The sequence below is a fragment of the Bipolaris victoriae genome (assembly GCF_000527765.1).
Source record: "Bipolaris victoriae FI3 unplaced genomic scaffold scaffold_2, whole genome shotgun sequence".
NCBI classification, from domain to species: Eukaryota; Fungi; Ascomycota; class Dothideomycetes; order Pleosporales; family Pleosporaceae; genus Bipolaris; species Bipolaris victoriae.
In genome coordinates this window covers 95,750-116,300 of record NW_014575390.1, presented here as the reverse complement: position 1 = coordinate 116,300, position 20,551 = coordinate 95,750, and the positions used below count along the sequence as shown (strand labels likewise).

The following is a 20,551-nucleotide window of genomic DNA, read 5'->3' as shown; positions in this document are numbered from 1 at the left end:
ACCATGCCCAACCCGCATCGCGCTTAAGTAACAGAAACGCTCTGAAATGCGGGGGAGGCAGGCGACTACAGTAGCTCTCCCGCTGACGAGCCACGCTTACCGGCTGACACGTAGATCCAACCGACCTCCCATGCCCCGCTGCTGCTGCCCCATGGTTGCCAATACCCCGGCCGCCCCTCTCCCATTTCCATGACTAACTGCAACTCCGGCTGCACTACCACTGTCTCGACCCCCGAGCCTTCTCCCAACTACACTACCACTGCTTGCCTTGCCTTGCCCTGCCCAGACGGGCACCAGCGGGACCGCCAAACTGCTGCTGCTGATGCTGCTGATGCTCCGGCTCCTCCATCGTCACACAGCATTCACTCCTCATGCAAACTTGGTATGGATAATGTCCGGGTTCTCCTGCCACTCGTCCTTTTCCACCCACATCTGCATACCTCCAGTCAGCACATCACTTCCCTTGCAAATAACATCATGCACCACTTGCCTTTTTGAACGTGCTCAGTCCTGCCAGAATACTGCCGCCCGTCCACGTCGTGTAGATGCGCTCCGGTGGCGCCAGTATCTTAATTCGCATGTCCTTCACCGCCAGTCGCTGCACCTCGTGGAGCAGCCGGTTTCCAAACCCCTTGGTCAGTGTAGACCCACCCGACAGCACAATGTTGCCGTATAGCGCCTTGCGTAGATCCATGTCCGTTCGGTGAATGGCCTCCACCACAATCTGGTGCACGCCAGGATATTCTAGACCAATAATCTCCGGATTAAACAATATCTCGGGCGCTCGGAAGCGCTCCGCTCCAACCTAGGCCCGTCAGCTAGTCCCACAAAGTCGACGCCATCCTCGACGCCATCCAAGTCGACAACTCACCCGCAGTTTCTGTCCATCCGGAAGCGTGTAGTCGATGCTCTTGCCTTCTGACCTCGAAGACCCTGACCAGTCCTTCTCCTCCTTGGCAGGGTCAAGCGCCACATAGCCTGTTGCTTCTTTGATATTCTTGACTGTCTCTTTTTCTGCGCTCGTGTGAAAGATGCGCCCGCTTTTCCGAAGCAATTGTTGAAGATGCTCCGTAACGTCTCTGCCTGCCACGTCAATCCTTCTGATACTGTTTGGTATCGCGAATCCCTGGAACACTGGCACCGCATGCGATACACCGTCTCCTGAATCTAGCACCAGACCCGTCGTCTTGCCAGAGGCGTACAGCGAAAGCACCGCTTGCACAGACGTATACAGCGCAGGTACATTAAACGTCTCAAACAGAATCTGCGCTGCCGTATCCCGGTTCTCGCGCGGATTCAGTGGAGGCTCCGTGAGCAGTACTGGGTGCTAGTAAATGTGACAGTCAGCTCGGTGCCCCTCCAAATAGTCGCAAATAGCTGCATCTGCTTCCCCAACCACACTCACATCTTCGCTGACTGTCCTCAACCCCTCCGTATACACATACTGCCATATCCGCTCCATGTCGTCCCAGTCTGTGACAATGCCGTGCTCCAATGGGTAGTTGATCTTGAACAGCCCCCTGTATTGCTGTGCTTGCGGCCCTATGAATACGTCTCCCTCCAATGCGCCTGCCATTGTCCGCACATGCTTTGGCCTCCCTACATATGACGGAAAGAAACATTTGGGCACATCTTCGCCTGCGAACCCTGCTCGGATCGTGCCGCTGCCGTTGTCAATCACAATCGGTGCATTGTGTAATCGAGAGCCCATGGCGGGGACGGCGGGGAGGACGGTAGTGATGGGTGGTCCGAGTATGTGACAATCTGCGGTTTGCGAGCTTGGTTTCGGCGGCGAGGGGTAACAGTTGGGCAGTTGCTTTGGCGGGGGGGTTGCTGTCGTGGCTACTTTCCCCAGTTGGAGCTCCTGCTTGAGTCGCGAAAGTTCACGACGCGCTTTCGGCACTGTTGGCAGGGGTCCTCTCACCGCATCACGTGCTAGCGCCTGCAACTTGACGTCTGCAGGGTATGGAGGGGAATCTTTTTGTATTTTCTCTTCTTACGATAAAACTGCTACTGGTAGTGCAAATCCATGGAACTTTCAGAGTCTGCAGAAATCAGCAGATATAGTCTTCTTATCGACTGGAAAAGCATATCTCAACCCCGCATCCGCACTACTCCACGCTACTACCAAGCCTCACTTTGAATGTTCTTCAAGCCTGACCAAAATTTCCACTCACTCGCTTTTCATTCTTCTACTTACTTTTCCAATTCCAGGAGCTACTCTTCAGCGAAAATCATTACATTCAAGCAATTCCCACTAGTATTTTATACCAATGCCCTGAAGCGCCAAGATTCCTTCTACACGCCTAGATGTTAAAATCACTACTGCATATTCTCAGGAACTACCTGAGAGCCAACTGACATATCATCTATAGGGCTAAGACATGAGTTTTATTGGCACGCCATTAACTTGCACCATCTACTTTGAGACTACACAATCATGCTGGAAGCAAATGCTTACAAGACCAAACTCGGTATCCATCTCCAGTACCATATATGCCAAGCATCAACCAATAATTCGATTCAACAAAAATCTACTGCAAGCCCATGCAGACGTAACAAATATGCCCATTACCCATGCAACAACATTAAACACTCACCTTCCATCACTTCAAAAAATGCAACGGTCGTGGCCTTCCCCAGTGATCACTCGGATTAAACCTCCAACACCCACCATGCTTTCTCGAAAACCAGTACGCATTCAACCAAGGCACAAAGAACGGTAGGGGAGGAAAGTCCTCACTGCCCGGATAGTTCTTATCCAGACAACCCATGATCAGCGGTATGACAAGGTTCTACCCACACCCCAAGAATCAGCACTGGAACCTCAAAAGACAGAAATCGTAGAGATAGGGGTAAATATGAAGGGAAATGAAAAAAAATACATACCGGATCCGCCGTCTTGGCCCCCTCATCAGCCGTCTCCTTCATCGCCCTCCTAACCTCCTCCCCATCACACTTCTCCAACCCCACCAGTGTCTCAATCTCCTCATGCAAATGCCGCGTCAACAACGGCGCAAACCCATCAATCAACCCTTTTAGCACCTCCGCATCATACTGCACCTCTCCATCTCTCACCCGCTTAGCCCACGCCACCATCTCCGCCATCCCACCCTCAAACCCCTGGTGCTGCGCCACATTCCCCGCCATATCGCACTCTTGCCCCGCCGCCTTGGCCAGCGCTTCGACCCGCGGGAAAAATAGCGTTTCCTCGGCGGAGTGGTGGTGGTGAATGGTATCAGCCCATGCGGTGGTGTACAGCATGAGGTCGGAGATGTCGCCAGGCAGCGTGACAAAAGGGGCTTGGTTGTAGATGGAATTTAACCCGCGAAGAAGCAGGTTGTGGACGTTTGCCATTTCGATGCAGACGTGAAGGATGCCGGGGTTTGAGCTCGTGGGTGCCCCCGGGGTGCCGGGGATTTTTAGCAGGGCGAAGGGAGTGTCGGCCCATGGGGTTTTGGGAGTTGTGGTTGCCATTATGGCTTTCAAGTTAGGGGGATTAGTTGTGTGTGTGGTTGGGGGAAGAGGAGGTTGTTTATTTGATTCTTGACTACTACTACCACTGCTAACTACCTATATACCTTTTCTTTATAACTACCTACGATAAGAATGGCTGCCTGTCTGACTGCCTCACATCTCTTCCCAGCCGCAGCTGACTGACCAAACGCATCTGTTGTTCCAGTGGAGAAAGTTGCATCTCTGTCCAATCAACCCGAAAAAGCGAGGTGGTTGTATGTAAGCGGTATGCCACTTGTGGCTAAGAGCAGCCCGCCTTATCGAGAAAAGACCCGCATCTTGGGGTACTTAGCGCTGATAAGCCGGGTTTTACGCCCTGCATGAAAAAACAGCCAACTCTTAATGCTGAGAAAGGGTGTAGCTGATTTCGAGAGTTGCGAGTGGCGGGAATTACAGCATCAAGTGTGGCTGTACGTACGTAGCTTGCGTTGGGCATACTGCCGTTTTTTGATGAGACATGCAGAGCAAGTGGTTATGAGCATGTAATTTCGGTTACCCGGTTGAGTTCATTCTTGCTAACATGTCACATACGTATAACGCAGCCTTTGATATTGAATCATGAGATACATGAAAAAAGGCTTAGGCGCACAGATAGTAGTAAAAGCCCGTTGTTGTTCGTCTGTTTCCAGCCCCAAGAAACCAACTTTATAAGCCTTTGCAGATCCTATAATATAAATAGGTGCACATAGATGGGTTCTTGTTTCGATTTATCTTTTAGAGTTCCTGCACCACGGGATATAGTGCGGTGCCACTGCAGCCAATCGCGAACACGTGAAATTGAAGGGAAAGGTTAGTGTGTCTTGGCGGATGATACCCTTCCCTTTCGTTCTTCGTTGTTTCATCACCATGACCCAAACAGGCCGCACTGCCCAATGTTTGGTCGTGTCTGTTGGCCAAGATACATCAGCGGAGAACGATGCATCTGACAGCCATGTGCACGAGCCCCTGGTCGTCCTGTACAGCAGAAAAGAGACGGCAGACTCGTTCCAAGTGATTGAATAGGGCAATTGCATGGGCAAATACACAGACACTGTCAGCTGGTGTTTAGAACACTACTTACTCGAAAATGCTCGGCACATCCGTCGATCGTTTGGTGCAGGGACCTTTTTACCCCACACGCTGTCCATCCCTATTTCCATACTACTCATATGGTCAATTAGGGTGTGAATTGAAGGTCACGCCGTCATGCACAAGATTCCGCCCATGGTTTCAACACACACCCGTCGCACGTCACTCCAAGCTCATGCCCTCCCACAAGAGACTGTTTTTTTTTTTTCGCAGAAAGCCCCCCTTCGAAACAAAGAAACATATACATCATCCGTCATTCTTACAGGTGCACGGCTCGTCTCGTCACCTCCGCATCTTGAACCTGATTTACGCACATCCCCATAGGTTGTGCCGAGACGTTGCCCCTGCCGTAATATCACGGGTTACTATTCGCTAGTTAGTATGTAAACTTATATCTTCGCTGCTAAATATTTAGTAGTGCCCCCCCATCTACTATCCAACGTCTGTCGCTCCTGCTTCCTGCTCTGCTCTTCGAAGTTCAAGACCGCTTAAATAGGATTTCCTTTTAGGAAGCCCTGGCCTTATCTTCACCTTTCTCTCCCTCTCTCTCCGGTCTGATCCAGACCTTTAACACTTCTTACCCATAAGTCACTATGCACTTCACCCTGCTCATCAGTGCCCTGGCCGCCAGCGCCAGCGCCCTCGCCTCACGCATCAACACAATCCCGATCACCATGTCGAGCAAGAGCTATGATTGGAAACCAATGCCCGGCACCAGATCATTTTGCGAGACCAGCATCGACCCCGTATGGCGCGTTAGCTTCGTGCGCAGCGATCCCATCGAAACTGTAATCCACAACGCCTGTGTAGCTATGATGCCTGAGTGCGCATTCCGCGACCGCCTTTCCAACGGCACTATCTGCAGCGCAACTGTCGACTACCCGCTCGACGGCAACAAGTACTACAAGCCGCCGAACGTCGATGCGGTTAGGCACAACGGCACTGACTGGCAGCTTATACCGATCATGTGTAAGTTCCTCCTCCCCCCTTTTGAGTTGGAATTTAAAAAATCTGAAGCCATTGGCTAACGGATATTACTACCGCAGTTGTAGTAAGGCCTGGGGGGCGGGTAAATGGCACTCCAGATACACCTGTCTTCTGGAGGGTGGAAGATTGCTATGGATATCTTTTTCAGTTTTTCGAGAAGCTGATGCCAGAGGGTTGTCGTAATAGCGAGGGTTATAGGTTTATGGGGCAACTCGCTGTTGCGGAAGGGGGCTCGTTGGCTGACGCGAAACCGGGCTCGTTGGCTGGCACGAAATTTTTTGTTACTTTTGATAATACTGGTGGTGGTGATTAACACCTTTTTGATAGTGAATGGTGGCGGTAGCTGTACTACCACGTGGGGAAGGGGGGGTTTTGCCATTCTTCTTTCGTATTGTCTATCTTGGGGTCTTTGTTGGAAATTGTGGGGGTAAAGTGTTGGGGAAAGGGACAGTTCGCGTAGGCAAGTAGACACTTGCGATAATACATCTATGCCCTTCTTCTTCTCCAATTTCTCCTATCGAAAAGTGGGGGTTTTTTTAAAACAAGAACTGTGAGTTGGAGTTTGGTAACTTGAAATTTCGGATCACATGGTAACTTCTGGGTCATCGACTTGAGCCCTCCTTCCTCCCCCTTTTTTTCGTTTTTGGTTGCGAAAGAAAAAGAAAGAGAAGGATGGGTGAGTTTGAAAACCATAGAGGTTTCAGTAGGTGCATACGCGCTGTTCATTGAGCGACTTCGGTATTCTTCTATATTCATGTGATATTGTAAACCGTGATGATTTTGTTGCTGTTCGCGGAGCGCTTGTTGTTATGAGAAGAGTGCAAGAAGTTAGCCGGTTACCATCTAGCTACCCAATGCAGCTTCTTACTTAGTTTCTGAAGTTTTACTGTACAATTCGTCAGGCCTTGATCAGGGCACCTGACATGATCTGACTTATTGACTACACGGCAGCACGGCACATATTCGACGACTGAGATATTTCTCCTTCTAGAATCCACAATTGCAAATACGGTCAAATACGGCAGACGGCATGCAACTTCACCTGCGCTCCCATTGCCAAGCCCGCACGACGTCATCACCCAACCTTCGCCATCGCCTAGTTTACCCCCAGCCTCGCATCCACATCATCGACAACTCGATTCGCATGCCTCGGTTACACATATCCATTACCTTTTAGTAATAGTCCAGGTACCGGGCTCATCCGAGCCTATAGCACAGCCCGGGCGTATATGCTTGGCTAACTTTCTAATGCATCTCTCGTGCACCCGCATTTCGCGTGCGGGATACGTGCATATTCCCATTTCCTTTCTGGACTCCTACGTCCGTAGGGAAGCGAAATGTGGCTTTTGCCTAGTAATTTCACTACGACAATTAGATGTACTAAAACTTGCAACCAAGTTTAAACTGCAGAGCAAAAAAAGTCAATGAATATAAAATAAATCCCACACTACAAATTCCACGGTACCCTGCCTACTCTACCTGTTTTTTTTTTTGCACTCCCCAAACCCCTCCAACCATCCTACTTCCCTAATTCCATACATACTTATTCAAAATGCGTATCCAAAACACAATCCTCACCCTAGCCTCCACAGCTTCCTGCACCCTCATACCCCGTAACACCCCAACAAACTCCACCAACCCGTCAGTTGTCGCAGCCCAATACGACGGAACCTGCTTCTACCCCGTCCCAGACCCAACCTTCAACCTCAACAGCTACCTCGGGACTTGGTACCAAGTCGCCGGCACACCCTTTGGTCCCACCGCCGGCGCCCGCTGTGTGACTGCGAATTACTCGCTCAATGTGCGTTTTTTCTCTCTCTCTCTCTACTTAGACCTTCCCCCAAAAAAATACAACTTCAATAAATGTCAACATACGAACTATTATCGGTGTTGATGTTGATATTATTCATGTTAATGTAAAATACTGACAACGGAACAGGCAAACGGCACCGTCCGCGTCCTCAACTCCGCATCCGCCGGCCCCTCAACCTTCAGCATCGAGGGCACTGCTACCCCTGCGCCCCCCGCGTACGGACTCGCCGGCACATTCACAGTCAGCTTTCCTGGGACACCGCCCGTGGGACAGGGTAGCGTGTGTCCTGGACCCAACTACATCGTTCAAGGTACGTTATGTTTAACTTCACTTTTGTCTCTCTCCTAGACTCGCAAGTATAAGGGGGGAAAAAGGGAAAAGAGAATGAAGCAGATGCTGATGTAGAAACAGATTACGCGGTTGATTGGGCGATTGTGCAGACGCAGGAGTGGAATACGCTGTATATTCTTAGTCGAGTGAGGGAGCCGGCTGAGGAGAGTATCAAGGCGTGGGTGGAGAGGGCGGTAGCGTTGGGGTCGAATGCGACGGAGGTTGTCAGGTTTAATCAGACGGGGTGTGAGTGAGGGTGGGAGAAAAAAAAAGAATTGTAGTGATTTATTGAGGGATTGGAAAGTAGCATAGAATTTGGCCTTCACAAGGTATAAATATTGTAGTTTGTAATTTCGGAGCTAGTAACTACTTTTGATATTCAAAAAAGTCAAGCAGTGAAGTCCCATATTCGACGTTCGCATAAATGGATGTGAGATGAGCCTTTACTCCTTCTCGCAACGGATTGGCAGTGAAACAGGGAAACAATGGCTGTGTGAGAAATAGAGGTGTGTGACAATTACAAGATATACGTAGAACCAAATGCCGCGAAAGCGGTCAATACAGGTAAAAAGTATATGCAGAGGTGAAGTATATGGCTTGGAATATGAACAAGATTGCACATCACTGGTAGACAGGGCGCTGCTCAACATTAGCATCCGACTTTGACACCTGGGCCACGACCTGGGGCTGCGGTGCCAATGGCTGAGCAGGTTGTTGACCATACAACTGCTGGCCATACGGTTGATACGTCTGCGGCGCCCACTGTTGGCCCTGCTGTCCCTGCCACTGCACAGGCGGCGGCGGCCCCGAATACACCGTACCCTGTTCCTGAGGCTGCAACTCATACGCCCCACGAAACCCAGCATACCTTCCCTTTCCTCCAAACAACCACTTCAGCCCTCCCCTCCCCCTCACCAGCACCCACAGACTCCCCACCACCGCCATGGCCGCCACTGCCATGGGCAACAGCAAATACCGCATAGCCTGACTCGTCCCACACGCCGTGCCCGCCCATCCCTCACCAGGGAATAAACTGTGAATCTGACACGCCCACGTCTCCCGCGTAAGTTCCTGATCCGGCCTCCCTGCATCCTCGTAATCCCTCCACGTCCCATCGCTCGCCTGCACGCTAGTTGCATATCCGAACCCCCCCAAACTCACACCTATCATAATCACATTCGCAATAAGCACTACCCACACCCACACCCGCTCATGTCGAGACGTGCCCTCGACTTTCTTCAACTGCCATATCCCCGCTGCGCTCAGCACAGTTACCGCATACGCGATTACGCAGATGCCGAGTATGGCGAGGATGGGTGCGTGGTTGAAGTCGAGGCTCAGTCCGATGTCCGGGCCGCCGCCCGGTCGTGGTAGGACGAGTTGGAAGGCACCTGTGCGAAAGCTGCGTTGGAGGTTGGAATAGAAGGTGTTTTTTGAGATGCGTTCGAGGATGGAGATTAGGGCTGCGGTGGGGAAGAGGAAGAGGAGGGGTGGGGTGAGGAGGAGGAGGGTGCGACAGCCGTTGGATTTGGGCATGTCTCGTGTTTGATTGTTGATGGTGTTTTCCTCTCTTTTTCTTTGTTTGTTTGTTTTGCGCCGCGGGCGAAGTCGTGTGTTGGATTTATTTTTCAAGGACGTTTCAGGAGGGTGAGCGTGCTTTTGAAGACACGGTTACGGCTCCCCTCTTCTTGGGTTTGCACAGAAGTGTGCCTGTTGTGCTAGTGCTCCGTCATGGCGAGGCGCGAACGGTGGTGGTCGATGCGACGATGGACGCCTGAAAGCGTTGAGCTCGGCTGCGGCAACAGCTGTGCTTGGCGGATTCGATAGAGACAACAGACTTCAATGCGGCCATGTTTGCTGCTTTGACGCTCTATATTGCATTTTTTGTTGGCACAGAGGCTGGAATGGTATCTCTTGTGGATCCATGCGCGTCTTATCAAATGGGCCGATGGACTCGTGCTCACGTGAAACCATGTTCCCATAACGTGGTTCGTAAAGTGAAGACATCATCGCAATGCAAAAAGAGGAATAGCCTTGAGAAATTTCTGGTTGCGGTTCCAAAATACCGAGTGGTGCAATTCAACGTGTACTGTTATTTACAAAAAGGCCGTTACAAGGCCGTCTATGTGTATGTTCTTAGATATGGTTACCAGCCCAGATACCCAGCCGAAAAAAGGTATTACAATATATATGTCCAACATGGCTCTATGCATCAAAAACGGTATAAACTACTGCGGTGCTCCAATGGCTTGCAGTTTTGCGAGCTCATAGTACACGCCCTTCTTGGCTACCAGCTCGTCATGTCGACCCTTCTCGACAATCTTGCCATGGTCAAACACGTAGATTACATCCGCGTGTTGAATTGTGCTCAATCGATGTGCGATGGCAATTGTAGTACGACCCTTCGAAGCGGAGTCAAGGGCATCTTGTACGACGCGCTCGGATGTGGAGTCGAGAGCAGAAGTAGCTTCGTCGAGAAGGAGGACTTTGGGGTCGCGGAGGAGGGCACGGGCAATTGCCAAACGTTGGCGCTGGAGAGAGTCAGTAGCTGTTTTGCGAGAAGATAGGGAGAAAAGGACTTACCTGGCCACCTGAGAGAAGAGCACCCTTTGCGCCTACCAGCGTGTTGAAGCCATCTGGTAATGATGTGATGAAATCATAGATGTTTGCATCTTTGCATGCTTGGATGACGACGTCATCACCCAACTCCTCCTTGTCTGCCAGAATGTTTTCGCGGATTGTGCCGGTGTAGAGCGTGGTTTCTTGGCTCACAATGGCTAGTTGTGAACGGTAGTCTTGGAGGTTGTAGTCAGTCAGTGGCACCTCATCAACAAGTACAGCACCGCTGGTCGGGTCATAGAATCTCTCCAGTAGCTGCATGACGGTCGACTTTCCGCTACCAGAGGCACCAACAAGTGCAATGAATTGACCAGGCTCGGCAGTGAGATTAACCCCGCGCAATACGCGGTGGTCTGGTCGCCCTGGGTATGTGAAGCGTACATCTTGAAGCTCAACCTTTCCTGTCAGGCGATCAATCTTCTTGCCATCTTGGGACCAGTGATCGATCTTAGGGATGCGGTTTAGGAACGACTTGAGCAACTTGGCAGCATCCTTGGCCTCGCCCATATCTGGGGCAAAGGAGAAGATAGATCCAGCAGCTTGAGCACCGTTTATGATCGCGGAATAGACAATGAAGAACTGCAAGACGGTGTACTCCCGACGGAACAGTAGTTGACCTCCGTACCAGAAGACCAGGGCAAAGACCAACATGTTCAATCCTTGGGATGTAGCATAGAGCACGGCTGATACGTTTGTAAACTTGAAGTAGCCTTTGCCCTGGTCTACCAGCTTAGCTTGGTACTCGGCCAAGAGATGCTTCTCGAGCGAAAGCGTCGCAACAGTGCGGATGGACGAGGCAGCCTCGCAGGCAAAACTCGCAGCATCGGATGTCTCCTGGGTTCGTTTCTCCATGCGAGTGAGTGCGTAGAAACGGAAGTAACCACATCCAATGACAAGAGGTATGGTTGAAGAGCACACGAGAGCCAGCTTCCATCCAAAAGAGCACCCGGCAATAAAGGCGACCAAGATAGAAGCGCCAGCGCTGATAATAGTTCCAAGAGTGGATCCACTAAGACCAGCAAGGCGGTTTGCCTCTGACGATAGGAAGTTGCTGAGAGCTCCGGAAGTGACCGTTTCGCCGTCAAAAAACTCCATATCCTGGCGAAGCATGGCTCTGAAAGCGCGGATTCGCACATTACCGACGAGTTTAGCAGATCCTTTAGATAGTGTCTGACCCTGGACAAAGTAAAAGAAACCGATGACAAGTCCGAGCATGAGAAACATGCCGCACCAGAAGTTGACGCCATGTCCGCCGAGCGATGTTCCGGGCGACAAGAGCGAGTTGATCGAGTTACCAAGAAAGATGGCTTGAAAGGCGGGGTTACACCCAGCGAGGAAGCTAAAAATCAGTCCGAGAGTCATTGCCTTGTGTTCGCCCTCGTTCATTTCCCAGCTGAACTTGATCAGCTCCCAGGCGCCGTAGTTCCTATCTTTGTCGTCTTTCTTTGCCAAGAATTCAGAAGGAGCCGATGTCGCTGTTCGCAACAAAGCAAGTTTCTGATCGTCTGCTTCGCCTCCTGTTGGTTTCTCAGGATCACCTAGTTGCGATATCCTATTGTCGGTGTTTTTCTTGGAAGTCAGCTCTTGAGCCTGCACAAGACTTGCATACACAGAGTTGAGGTCGATGAGTTCTTGATGAGTGCCTTGCTCGACAATCTTTCCCAATGCCATGACCACAATGTTGTCAGCCTTCTTAATAGTAGACAGTCGGTGGGCGATGACGATAGTTGTTCGTCCTTGCGATGCTCTGTCGAGAGCGTCCTGGACTAGACTCTCAGACCTAGTATCAAGTGCGGCAGTAGCTTCGTCCAGAAGAAGAATCTTGGGATCCGAGACAATGGCACGAGCGATGGCAATTCGCTGCTTTTGTCCACCTGAAAGCAGTCCACCACGCTCTCCAACTTTGGTTTGGTATTTATCCGGGAGGTCCATGATGAAGTCGTGGGCATTGGCAATCTTGGCGGCGTTCTCAATAAGTTCCATCTTCTTCTCGTCTGATACATTTGCATACTCGGTATTGACCAATCCGTGCAAAATACTCTCGTAGATGGTTGTGCTGAATAGCACAGGCTCCTGGCTGACAATGGCGATATGCTGACGCAACCAACGTAGGTTCAGAGTGGCGATATCCCTTCCATCCAAGAGGATCTGACCCTCCATTGGTAGATAGAAGCGTTCCAAAAGTCCAACAATTGTAGATTTTCCAGATCCTGACGCACCCACAAGCGCAACCATCTTGCCGGAGGGTACAGATAGATTGAAACCCGAGAGCACCGTAGTATCTGGACGAGAAGGATATATGTGCTTGAGATTCCTGAACTCAAGGTTTCCAACAAAGTCATCGGGTATGATGCCTTTATCAGTTTCTGGGTCGATGGGAGAGTCTCTTTCAATTGTGTTGAAGACCTTGGTAGCAGCCGCAGTAGCTCCACCGAACGCCTGGATATGAGGCAAGTTCTGCCCAATGGAGAAGCCCGCAATCATAAGTGCCATGACTACGGTAAGAATGTTCGAGACACCGAGCTCTCCATCGTCCAGAAATCGCTTACCTTGCCAAAAGGCCAAGGCATATTGAAGATTGAGCACACCCATCATCCCAGCAATCATCATCGACAGCCAGAACTTTGCCCTGTAGTCGAACCCAGTTGCGCGATCTACAAAGACCCTGTATTTTTCCTCAAGACGCTTCTGTGTTCCATATGCAGCGACATTGCGAGCCGAGGACAGCACCTCCTCGGCCAAGGAAGCAGCTGTAGCGTATTCGTCGATGGATAGAGTTTGCGCCTTCTTCATCAGGGTACCATTGACGCCCATCATCAATATCAGTGCAATAGTGGCAGATAACATGATCAAAGAGAGTTTCCAGGATCGGATGAAACCGATGATAATAGCTGACACAAACATGGAGACTCCAGTGACGAACAAGCCGATCTTTTGGCCGATACCATCCTGAACAAGGTTCATGTCGGAACTGATACGAGTGGTGACTTCGCCGGAGCCTAGGAAGTCGAAGAAAGCAATGTTTTGCCTAAATATGGCGCGCAAGTAGAGCTCTCGAATCGTTCGTGTAATGCGTTCTCCGGTGTACGAAAATCCAATGATACTGATATATGAGGTGACAAACGCTCCGATGCCCAGATATACAAAGTACAATGTGAATTTTTCAATTTCATGCTGAAATCTGGCGGCTGCAACTGCATCGACTGAGAAGCCAGTAAAGCTTCCCGCGAAATTGCCATAAACAAGCTGTGTCAAGTCAGCTTTGTATTCTTACAGTACAATTACGGCCAACTCGTGTAGTTGGCGAAACCCATAGCCTTGACATGACCCGGAAAACATGGTCTGGCACGTGGAAGTAGTGGTGGTTTGGTGCATTACTTACTGTCATCAGTGGCATTACTGCACCGGCCGCAATACTAGCGATCAACGCTATAGCCATAATGGCCTTGTCTTTGGCGGTGGCATATCGAAATAAGGAAAAATAGCCAACTGTGAGAGTAGGCGCTGTTAACTGCAGGTCGATGATTTCCTTCTCTTTATCACTCAGGGTAGTCGTGGGCGACGTGGACTCCTTTTCCGACTGCACTTCATGCTTCTCGTCGATGGCCTTCGAGATGACCTCGCCGGTGGCCTTGGCCGAGTCGTCGTGGTCCATGCTCTGGTGGTGGTGAGCTTATACTGTCGTCGCTGGTGCTTGGCGGGCAGCGATAAAAGTATCTCGAGAAAAGCCCAGAGATGTAGGACAAAGAAGGAACCCAGCTGGCAGACTATTATTGAGATTCCTTCTGCGCCACTCACGGGGCCTGGACGAGTAGGACTAGATCACTGCACTCTTTGATCGGGGCTCGACTAGACCCAATGAGACGTAGTGCACAGCTCAAGCCGCTCGGTAAGACGGCCGTAGGCCCTAAAATGTTAATGACGCGCGCCGGCCTGGATTTTGTGGGTACAGGATTATACGGGAAATACGGCAAAATCTAAGCGAAGTGCTATGAACAGCCGCTGTGGAGAGTTTGCATTGAAGGACGGAGATGACAACCGGCCATGAGCAGGCGGGCATCTTACATACACTGGCAAGGCCATCGCTGTTGCCTGACGGCGGGAAATGTGTGTATCTCTGCCGCCAATGATTGTCATGTTCGGAGAAGTAGACTTTGCGCGCAGGCTGTTCGACAAGTCGCAAGTCCTCCTCGGGTGGCATCGATGGCCGGTCCTCGGGGGTTAGTGCCCCCGACACACGGGGTGTGCACGGAGTATCGCTTCGCCCTCCTCTTTACTTACGCCCGTAAGTTGTGCACAGCACGCTATCACCAAGTCGCGTGTTAGGACCTATTCGGTTCGGCTCCGGTGGGCGCTTCGTTTACCGGTTCTGGACTGTGTGTATCGAAACCCAGCCCCAAAGCGCTGCCGTGTTGGGTAAAACGTACGCTTCGAAGCTACAAAACACTGCTCTGTATTGTTAGTGCGAGTATAAAGCCACAAGCCTGACCTAGCATCAACTGAACCCATAGTCTCTCCTTTTGAAAAGAATCGGAGGTCAATTTTCCACGCTGCAGTACTTCCAGACTTCCAGCCAGAGCCCCAAGCTCCGTTCTGCCACATGACCGTACTAGATGTAGTGATTTCTATCTGCGCTTAGTATGCAGTGCATAGAATCAGCCGATTACATGAGCGTCACATAAATGCGACGTGACCATGATATCACTACACAACGGAGGCCCAACTAAACAACCCCTTCGTTTTTAATCCTAATCAAGTTACGCCCGACCACAGCGTTGTGAGCCAATATCTACTAACCCAAACTAGCCCGAAACCGTAAATGCAAAACGAAATAATCGAACAAGCCCTTAATTTTTGTCGGGCCCATCTCGCTCCGAGGCACCCAATAGGGGAGAAAGAGCGATAGGATTGCGGGACCTCGACGATTTTACAGGTCATCTCCTTCTTTTTTTCAATGTTGCGATTGGCCACGTGTCGCATTCCCGGCTCGTGAAACAGCCTTCATGACTTTCGGGCCCACAACATGTAGGCGCACCGTTTTATCAACATCGCATGTTGTGCTACGCTACGGTTTATGCGTTGGAATGCAGTGGCGAGGTACGCGTCGTCAAGGGAATGTTGTTCGTGATAGTTGTACAAATACTACACCTGAGAATATGGAATAAAGGCTTTCGACCTGCATCGTTATGAAGAGAGACAGTTGGGTTGAGAGAAGGAAAGCAATCTGGCTAGTGTTGAAACAAAGCATCAATCTTGACCCCAGATATGGACGACATCCCACAGCAGTAAGCGATAGATGCTTGAGAACATTCCATGGAAAGGAAACCGAGACCATGACGCGTTCAAACACCGACAACGCAGAACCTGTCGAGTATCAGACCCAGCTGCCAGTTCAGGATGAATTCCCCGCATCCATAGTGTTGGTAGTTGTCAACGTCGGTCCGTTTCTCAGCTAAGCAAGACGCAGCTCAGGCAACAACATAGTCCAGGGATCGCCACTTCGCCCCGCTAATCGCATTCCAGGATTCCGAGTACGAATTCCACTTGGTAGCACAACGAACTAGCAGTGGCGACTGATGTAGACGGCGTACTTTGGACGCATGCGAAGAACTGCTCTCCGCAGTTGATAGGCTATTGTCTAGGCAGCGACAATACAGCTTTACATCTAACACACCCCCATCATGTTGATTGGCGCGGAAAACGGTGTCCTTGTATAGTATGCAGCAAGCGCAAACCAAAAGGGATATCAGTCTGTCCTATAGCTATGCATAGAGTCAGCAAAGATATGTACGGAAAACACCGGTGTGTCGTTACTCGCGTAGATTACTTCATTTAGTCAAAGCTGCCATACCGATAATGTTTTTCTCATGCTAATAGCGGGGGACTTTGAATTATCAGGCTACTAGGAGTATGACAATGACTGATGCCAAATGCAGTCCGTAAGATTTCGTCCTGTCTCCAGGTCACAGATTTTGGCAAATGCGAAGATCCACGCGAGTTGTCTCACTGCAATATCTGATGTAAGAGTGTTTTCCAGACAGACGCCAGAGCTTACAACGCATGTGTTGCTACGTAAGTTTGGAACCATTCTGCTAGATAAAGAGATGCATTGATGCCGCTCAGTCTTACATCTATTGTTTTTACAGATCGGTAGGTATAAATGCCTGACTTGGCGGATGGCCATTCTAAGAAGTGACCTGAGACCGGTAATCAGTCCATGAATTCAATGCTACCAAAGATTGCTCCGTGGCAATATGAATGACATTGGGTTTCGTATACCTTCGGTGGGATGTTGTCGATGCAAAAGTGGTGGCGGGACATACTGGATCTATTGACTTCTAGTCTAAGCGTTCCACGGGTATCTTGAATTCTTGCGTGATCTTGGCCATATTATCGACAACTAAGCCAGGGAGTGTGAAGTCAGTACGGGCTTAGTGTGTAGAGTATACGTGCTACTTGCGGTCATTGACGTCGACAGTTTGCGACTTATTCGTTTTTGGGTTATTGGAGCTAGAGCCAGATGCACTTGGGTCTTCTGTCTTGGGTGGATTGGTATCTATCTGGATGGTGACCTAGAGGGGATGGTTAGTACTTGAGGTAGTGGGTAGAGTGCACCCAGAAAATATGATACTGGAGCAGTACCTCGCCGTCCAGGCAGGCATAGTCTAAACCTACCGGTCCATCATTCACTAGAGCGACATCCATCATAGCAGCGAACAAACCATCCTTGACCTTTTCGGGTTCGTATAGTGCTTTGACTTTGTTGAAGAAAGCCTGATACAGAGTGCGGGCCTTGTCACCGTTTGCGGATTGGTGAAAGTCTGGTTTATTTCCTTTTTTCATTGATGCCAACAGGGTAAATTGGGAGACTGTAACAAGTTAGTAGGCCGTCTCGCAGGCTGCATGGTGGCTGCATACCACATAAAACCTCGCCCTGTATATCAGAAACGTTGGATTTCCACTTGGAAGGGTTAGAGCTATGAATAGAGATGGGCTTAGATGGATCATACGCGGCCCGGAGGATCTTTGGACTCGTCATCCCAGAGTCTGGCTTTGAGTATCTTGGCAGCCATGGCCTCGACATCCTTCTCATTGTCGTCTTTGGAGATGGCGGCGAGGACTAGCAGGCCCTTGCCAATTGACGAAATGAGCTGGCCATCTACAGTGACGGATGCCGATTTGACTCTCTGCAGCACAGCTATGACATTGTTAGTGTCGCTATATTATTGATTGCACATGGACCGGGCCTGTACTCCTCATGATGGCGGGGTAAGTAGCTAAGTAGAGCAGCACCGCAGTACTGCTAGCTATTCACACACAATCAGTCAGTCACTGGAGTTGCTCAGGCCGTTCTACGCTCGATGAGTAACAAAGCAACTAATGGCGACTACGTCACGCATGGGAATCTGCGTATCCGACAAAAGTGAGACGAGGCTGAAGAGGGTGCAACGCGAACGTGAAACGGCGAGGCGCGTGGGGGTGCTGAGGCTAGCGGCCGCAATCTTGGCACACTGGGACGCTAGGCCAGCCCTAGGGATTCGCGTTACCCATGCCATGCCTTCAACCTCTCCGCATCCAGCCCACGACAAACACTCGCGCGACATTCTTCGCCTATCCGTCCGTCCTCGCACACACCGAAGGCCTGCCTCTCGCTGCCTCCCCCCAAGCGACCCCTACCACCACCACCGCAACCCCCGCCCCCGCCCTGACGGCGAGGCTGTACATAGACCATGGCTGCACGGAAACTCCAGCAGGAGATCGACAAATGCTTCAAGAAGGTCGCCGAAGGCGTCGCGACTTTCGAGAGCATATATGAGAAGATTATGCAGACGGGCAATCCATCGCAGAAGGAGAAACTCGAAGACCAGCTGAAGAAGGAGATTAAGAAGCTGCAACGATCGCGGGACCAGATCAAGACATGGGCTGCCATGTCTGAGATCAAGGACAAGAAGCCGCTACTCGATCACAGGAAACTCATCGAGACAGTAGGGTGACTGCCGTATCGTGGGTCGATGCCGTAGCTGACATGTGACAGCAAATGGAGCGCTTCAAGGCCGTGGAAAAGGAGATGAAGACAAAAGCATATTCCAAGGAGGGCCTCCAATTAGCCTCCAAGATTGACCCCAAGGACAGAGAAAAGATGGAAGTGGTCGAATTCCTACAACATATGAACGAAGAGCTCGAGCGGCAAATAGAGACAATTGAAGCTGAAATCGAGACGCTGAATGCTAATGTCAAAAAGTCAAAGAAGGGCGACAATTCAAAGGTGGAGCGCGTGTCGGAGCTGGAAGAGTCAGTTGAGCGGAATAAATGGCACCAATCCAAACTGGAGCTGCTCCAACGAGCATTGGAGAACGGTAGCGTTGAGACGGAACAGGTCAAGGAGATTGAGGACAGCATCAAGTACTACGTCGAAAGCAATCAGGACCCCGAGTTCATGGACGACGACACATTATACGATGACTTCAACCTACAAGAGGAGGAGGCCATCTACGGTCTGGGCGAGAATCTGGACCATGTCTCGTCACACGAATCGCAGTCAATAGCCGACGATACACCCGACACAGAAGTACGTCCACCGGCACCGAAACCAAAGGCGACCGAAGTAGTGCAACAAGGAGCAAGACGGTCGTCGACACAGATGAAGTCGCCATTACCAGCGCTAGCCACATTGCATACGCCCTCGCCTAATGCTGCAAATAATACGGCAAACGCTATGAAGCCTGCACCGATACCAACACGAACGCCAGGAGAGCCATTAAAGTATGCATCGGCTGCTGCGGCTGCAGCTGCGAGCGACAGGAACGGGGTTGGCATTGCTCCACTGCCACCACCACCAGGAGCTGCTGCAGCCCAACCAAGTCTCGCTGCTGGCGGTGCACGTGCAAGTGCAACAAGCTCGCCCGCCATAACACATTCCCAACCAGCCTCACGTGCACAGCAGGCCGAATCCGCACAGGCCTCACCTGCTCCTGCTGCCAGCGTACCTGTGGCCGCTCCTGTAGAGAAGGACCCACCTTTGCAAGCTGCAGTGTCTGATGACGTCTCCAAGGCCAACAGAAGAACGCCTGTCCCTGAGCCAGTGGAAGAAGAGGAATCCCAAGCTACTACGCCGCCACTGACGAACGGAGAATCGCATGCAGAAGATGAAGACGAAGAGTCGGTCTACCATCTCCCCTCCAGTCTGCAGGATCTGCTTGATTCGTTCGAGGCAACCAAGAATGATATTTCTGCCTCAGCATCAAAACCTCCGGATGAGCGTATGCTAATGGCATCAATGGCTACTGCGCCCGAGTCTGCAGATACCGAGGTGCCGCGTCACTACCGTCCCCAAAATCCTTATCCATTCACCCCCGCTCACTACCCGCAAGAGCCCTTGCCCATCTTCGACGACCCTCGTCTTTATTCCCGCATTGAGACGGACGCTCTCTTCTACGCCTTCTATTACCGCCAGGGTACATATCAACAGTACCTAGCCGCCAAAGCATTGAAGTCACAGAGTTGGAGATTCCATAAGCAGTACCAGACATGGTTTCAACGCCACGAAGAACCAAAAGCAATTACTGAAGACTATGAGCAGGGAACATACCGATTCTTCGACTATGAAAGCACATGGTAAGCACTTAGTTTCGTTGCTCGGTTTGTTGTCTGCAAAGCTCCCGTGCCGAATTCTGTGTCTCGGGGGACAGACTCTCCAAGTGATACAGTGCTAACTTTGAATCTAGGATGAACCGTAGAAAGGCAGACTTCCGATTTGCGTACAAGTTTTTGGAAGACGAGCTATAAGCAATCGATCACATTCTTCTTGTCGAATCCTTTGCTCAGTATGGTAGTTGCATTCTGTATCAAGTTTTAGGTAGTCCTGGAGTGGGTTCCTTGGCGGACAAATGTCTCGTGCTCTTCGGAACCCAAAGCGCTCTGCCGGACGGCTTCGCACTGAATTAAACCTTACAGCAAGCACACAGACCGTCTTTGGGCAGAGTAATTTACGATGAGACACCTATGCATGGATTGAATGGCACTGATTGAGACGTTTCTATCACTGGAATCCCTTGGACCACTCGAATTGAGTAGTGTAGGGGCGAAGCGGTGTTAGGGCCGGGCGTAATCTGACATTACATATATAGCCAAGGCCGCGGTTTCAAACAACTTCGGCCCCCAATCGCGTGAGAGCTGCAGGGCTGTGACAATAGCTGGGCCCATCTCCACTGGCTGTGT

At 50.7% G+C, this 20,551-nt stretch overlaps 8 protein-coding genes across 8 annotated transcripts; 3 read left to right on the top strand and 5 right to left on the bottom strand.

Annotated features, from left to right (window-relative positions):
* Positions 1-369: 369 nt before the first annotated feature.
* On the bottom strand, positions 370-1,711 carry COCVIDRAFT_32959 (hypothetical protein; the record flags this gene model as incomplete). The annotated part of the gene is made up of 4 exons (XM_014706627.1): positions 370-432; positions 491-805; positions 872-1,327; positions 1,406-1,711. The coding sequence occupies 4 exons, from the start codon at positions 1,709-1,711 to the stop codon at positions 370-372; spliced, it is 1,140 nt and encodes a 379-aa protein (XP_014562113.1).
* An 895-nt stretch (positions 1,712-2,606) lies between these two features.
* On the bottom strand, positions 2,607-3,477 carry COCVIDRAFT_32958 (hypothetical protein; the record flags this gene model as incomplete). The annotated part of the gene is made up of 2 exons (XM_014706626.1): positions 2,607-2,795; positions 2,890-3,477. The coding sequence occupies 2 exons, from the start codon at positions 3,475-3,477 to the stop codon at positions 2,607-2,609; spliced, it is 777 nt and encodes a 258-aa protein (XP_014562112.1).
* A 1,700-nt stretch (positions 3,478-5,177) lies between these two features.
* Positions 5,178-5,884, top strand: COCVIDRAFT_84968 (hypothetical protein; the record flags this gene model as incomplete). Its single annotated transcript, XM_014706625.1, has 2 exons — positions 5,178-5,553; positions 5,631-5,884. 2 exons carry the CDS (start codon positions 5,178-5,180, stop codon positions 5,882-5,884), a joined length of 630 nt encoding a protein of 209 aa, XP_014562111.1.
* A 1,239-nt stretch (positions 5,885-7,123) lies between these two features.
* COCVIDRAFT_84965 (hypothetical protein) lies at positions 7,124-7,968 on the top strand (the record flags this gene model as incomplete). The annotated part of the gene is made up of 3 exons (XM_014706624.1): positions 7,124-7,372; positions 7,511-7,694; positions 7,790-7,968. The coding sequence occupies 3 exons, from the start codon at positions 7,124-7,126 to the stop codon at positions 7,966-7,968; spliced, it is 612 nt and encodes a 203-aa protein (XP_014562110.1).
* A 367-nt stretch (positions 7,969-8,335) lies between these two features.
* On the bottom strand, positions 8,336-9,250 carry COCVIDRAFT_11388 (hypothetical protein; the record flags this gene model as incomplete). Its single annotated transcript, XM_014706538.1, has 1 exon — positions 8,336-9,250. One exon carries the CDS (start codon positions 9,248-9,250, stop codon positions 8,336-8,338), a length of 915 nt encoding a protein of 304 aa, XP_014562024.1.
* A 692-nt stretch (positions 9,251-9,942) lies between these two features.
* Positions 9,943-13,988, bottom strand: COCVIDRAFT_32954 (hypothetical protein; the record flags this gene model as incomplete). Its single annotated transcript, XM_014706623.1, has 3 exons — positions 9,943-10,245; positions 10,298-13,579; positions 13,716-13,988. 3 exons carry the CDS (start codon positions 13,986-13,988, stop codon positions 9,943-9,945), a joined length of 3,858 nt encoding a protein of 1,285 aa, XP_014562109.1.
* Positions 13,989-16,785: 2,797 nt separating this feature from the next.
* On the bottom strand, positions 16,786-17,593 carry COCVIDRAFT_11386 (hypothetical protein; the record flags this gene model as incomplete). Its single annotated transcript, XM_014706537.1, has 5 exons — positions 16,786-16,905; positions 17,009-17,202; positions 17,252-17,294; positions 17,344-17,531; positions 17,587-17,593. 5 exons carry the CDS (start codon positions 17,591-17,593, stop codon positions 16,786-16,788), a joined length of 552 nt encoding a protein of 183 aa, XP_014562023.1.
* Positions 17,594-18,063: 470 nt separating this feature from the next.
* Positions 18,064-20,119, top strand: COCVIDRAFT_11385 (hypothetical protein; the record flags this gene model as incomplete). The annotated part of the gene is made up of 3 exons (XM_014706536.1): positions 18,064-18,318; positions 18,369-19,948; positions 20,059-20,119. The coding sequence occupies 3 exons, from the start codon at positions 18,064-18,066 to the stop codon at positions 20,117-20,119; spliced, it is 1,896 nt and encodes a 631-aa protein (XP_014562022.1).
* Between the last annotated feature and the right edge of the window lie 432 nt (positions 20,120-20,551).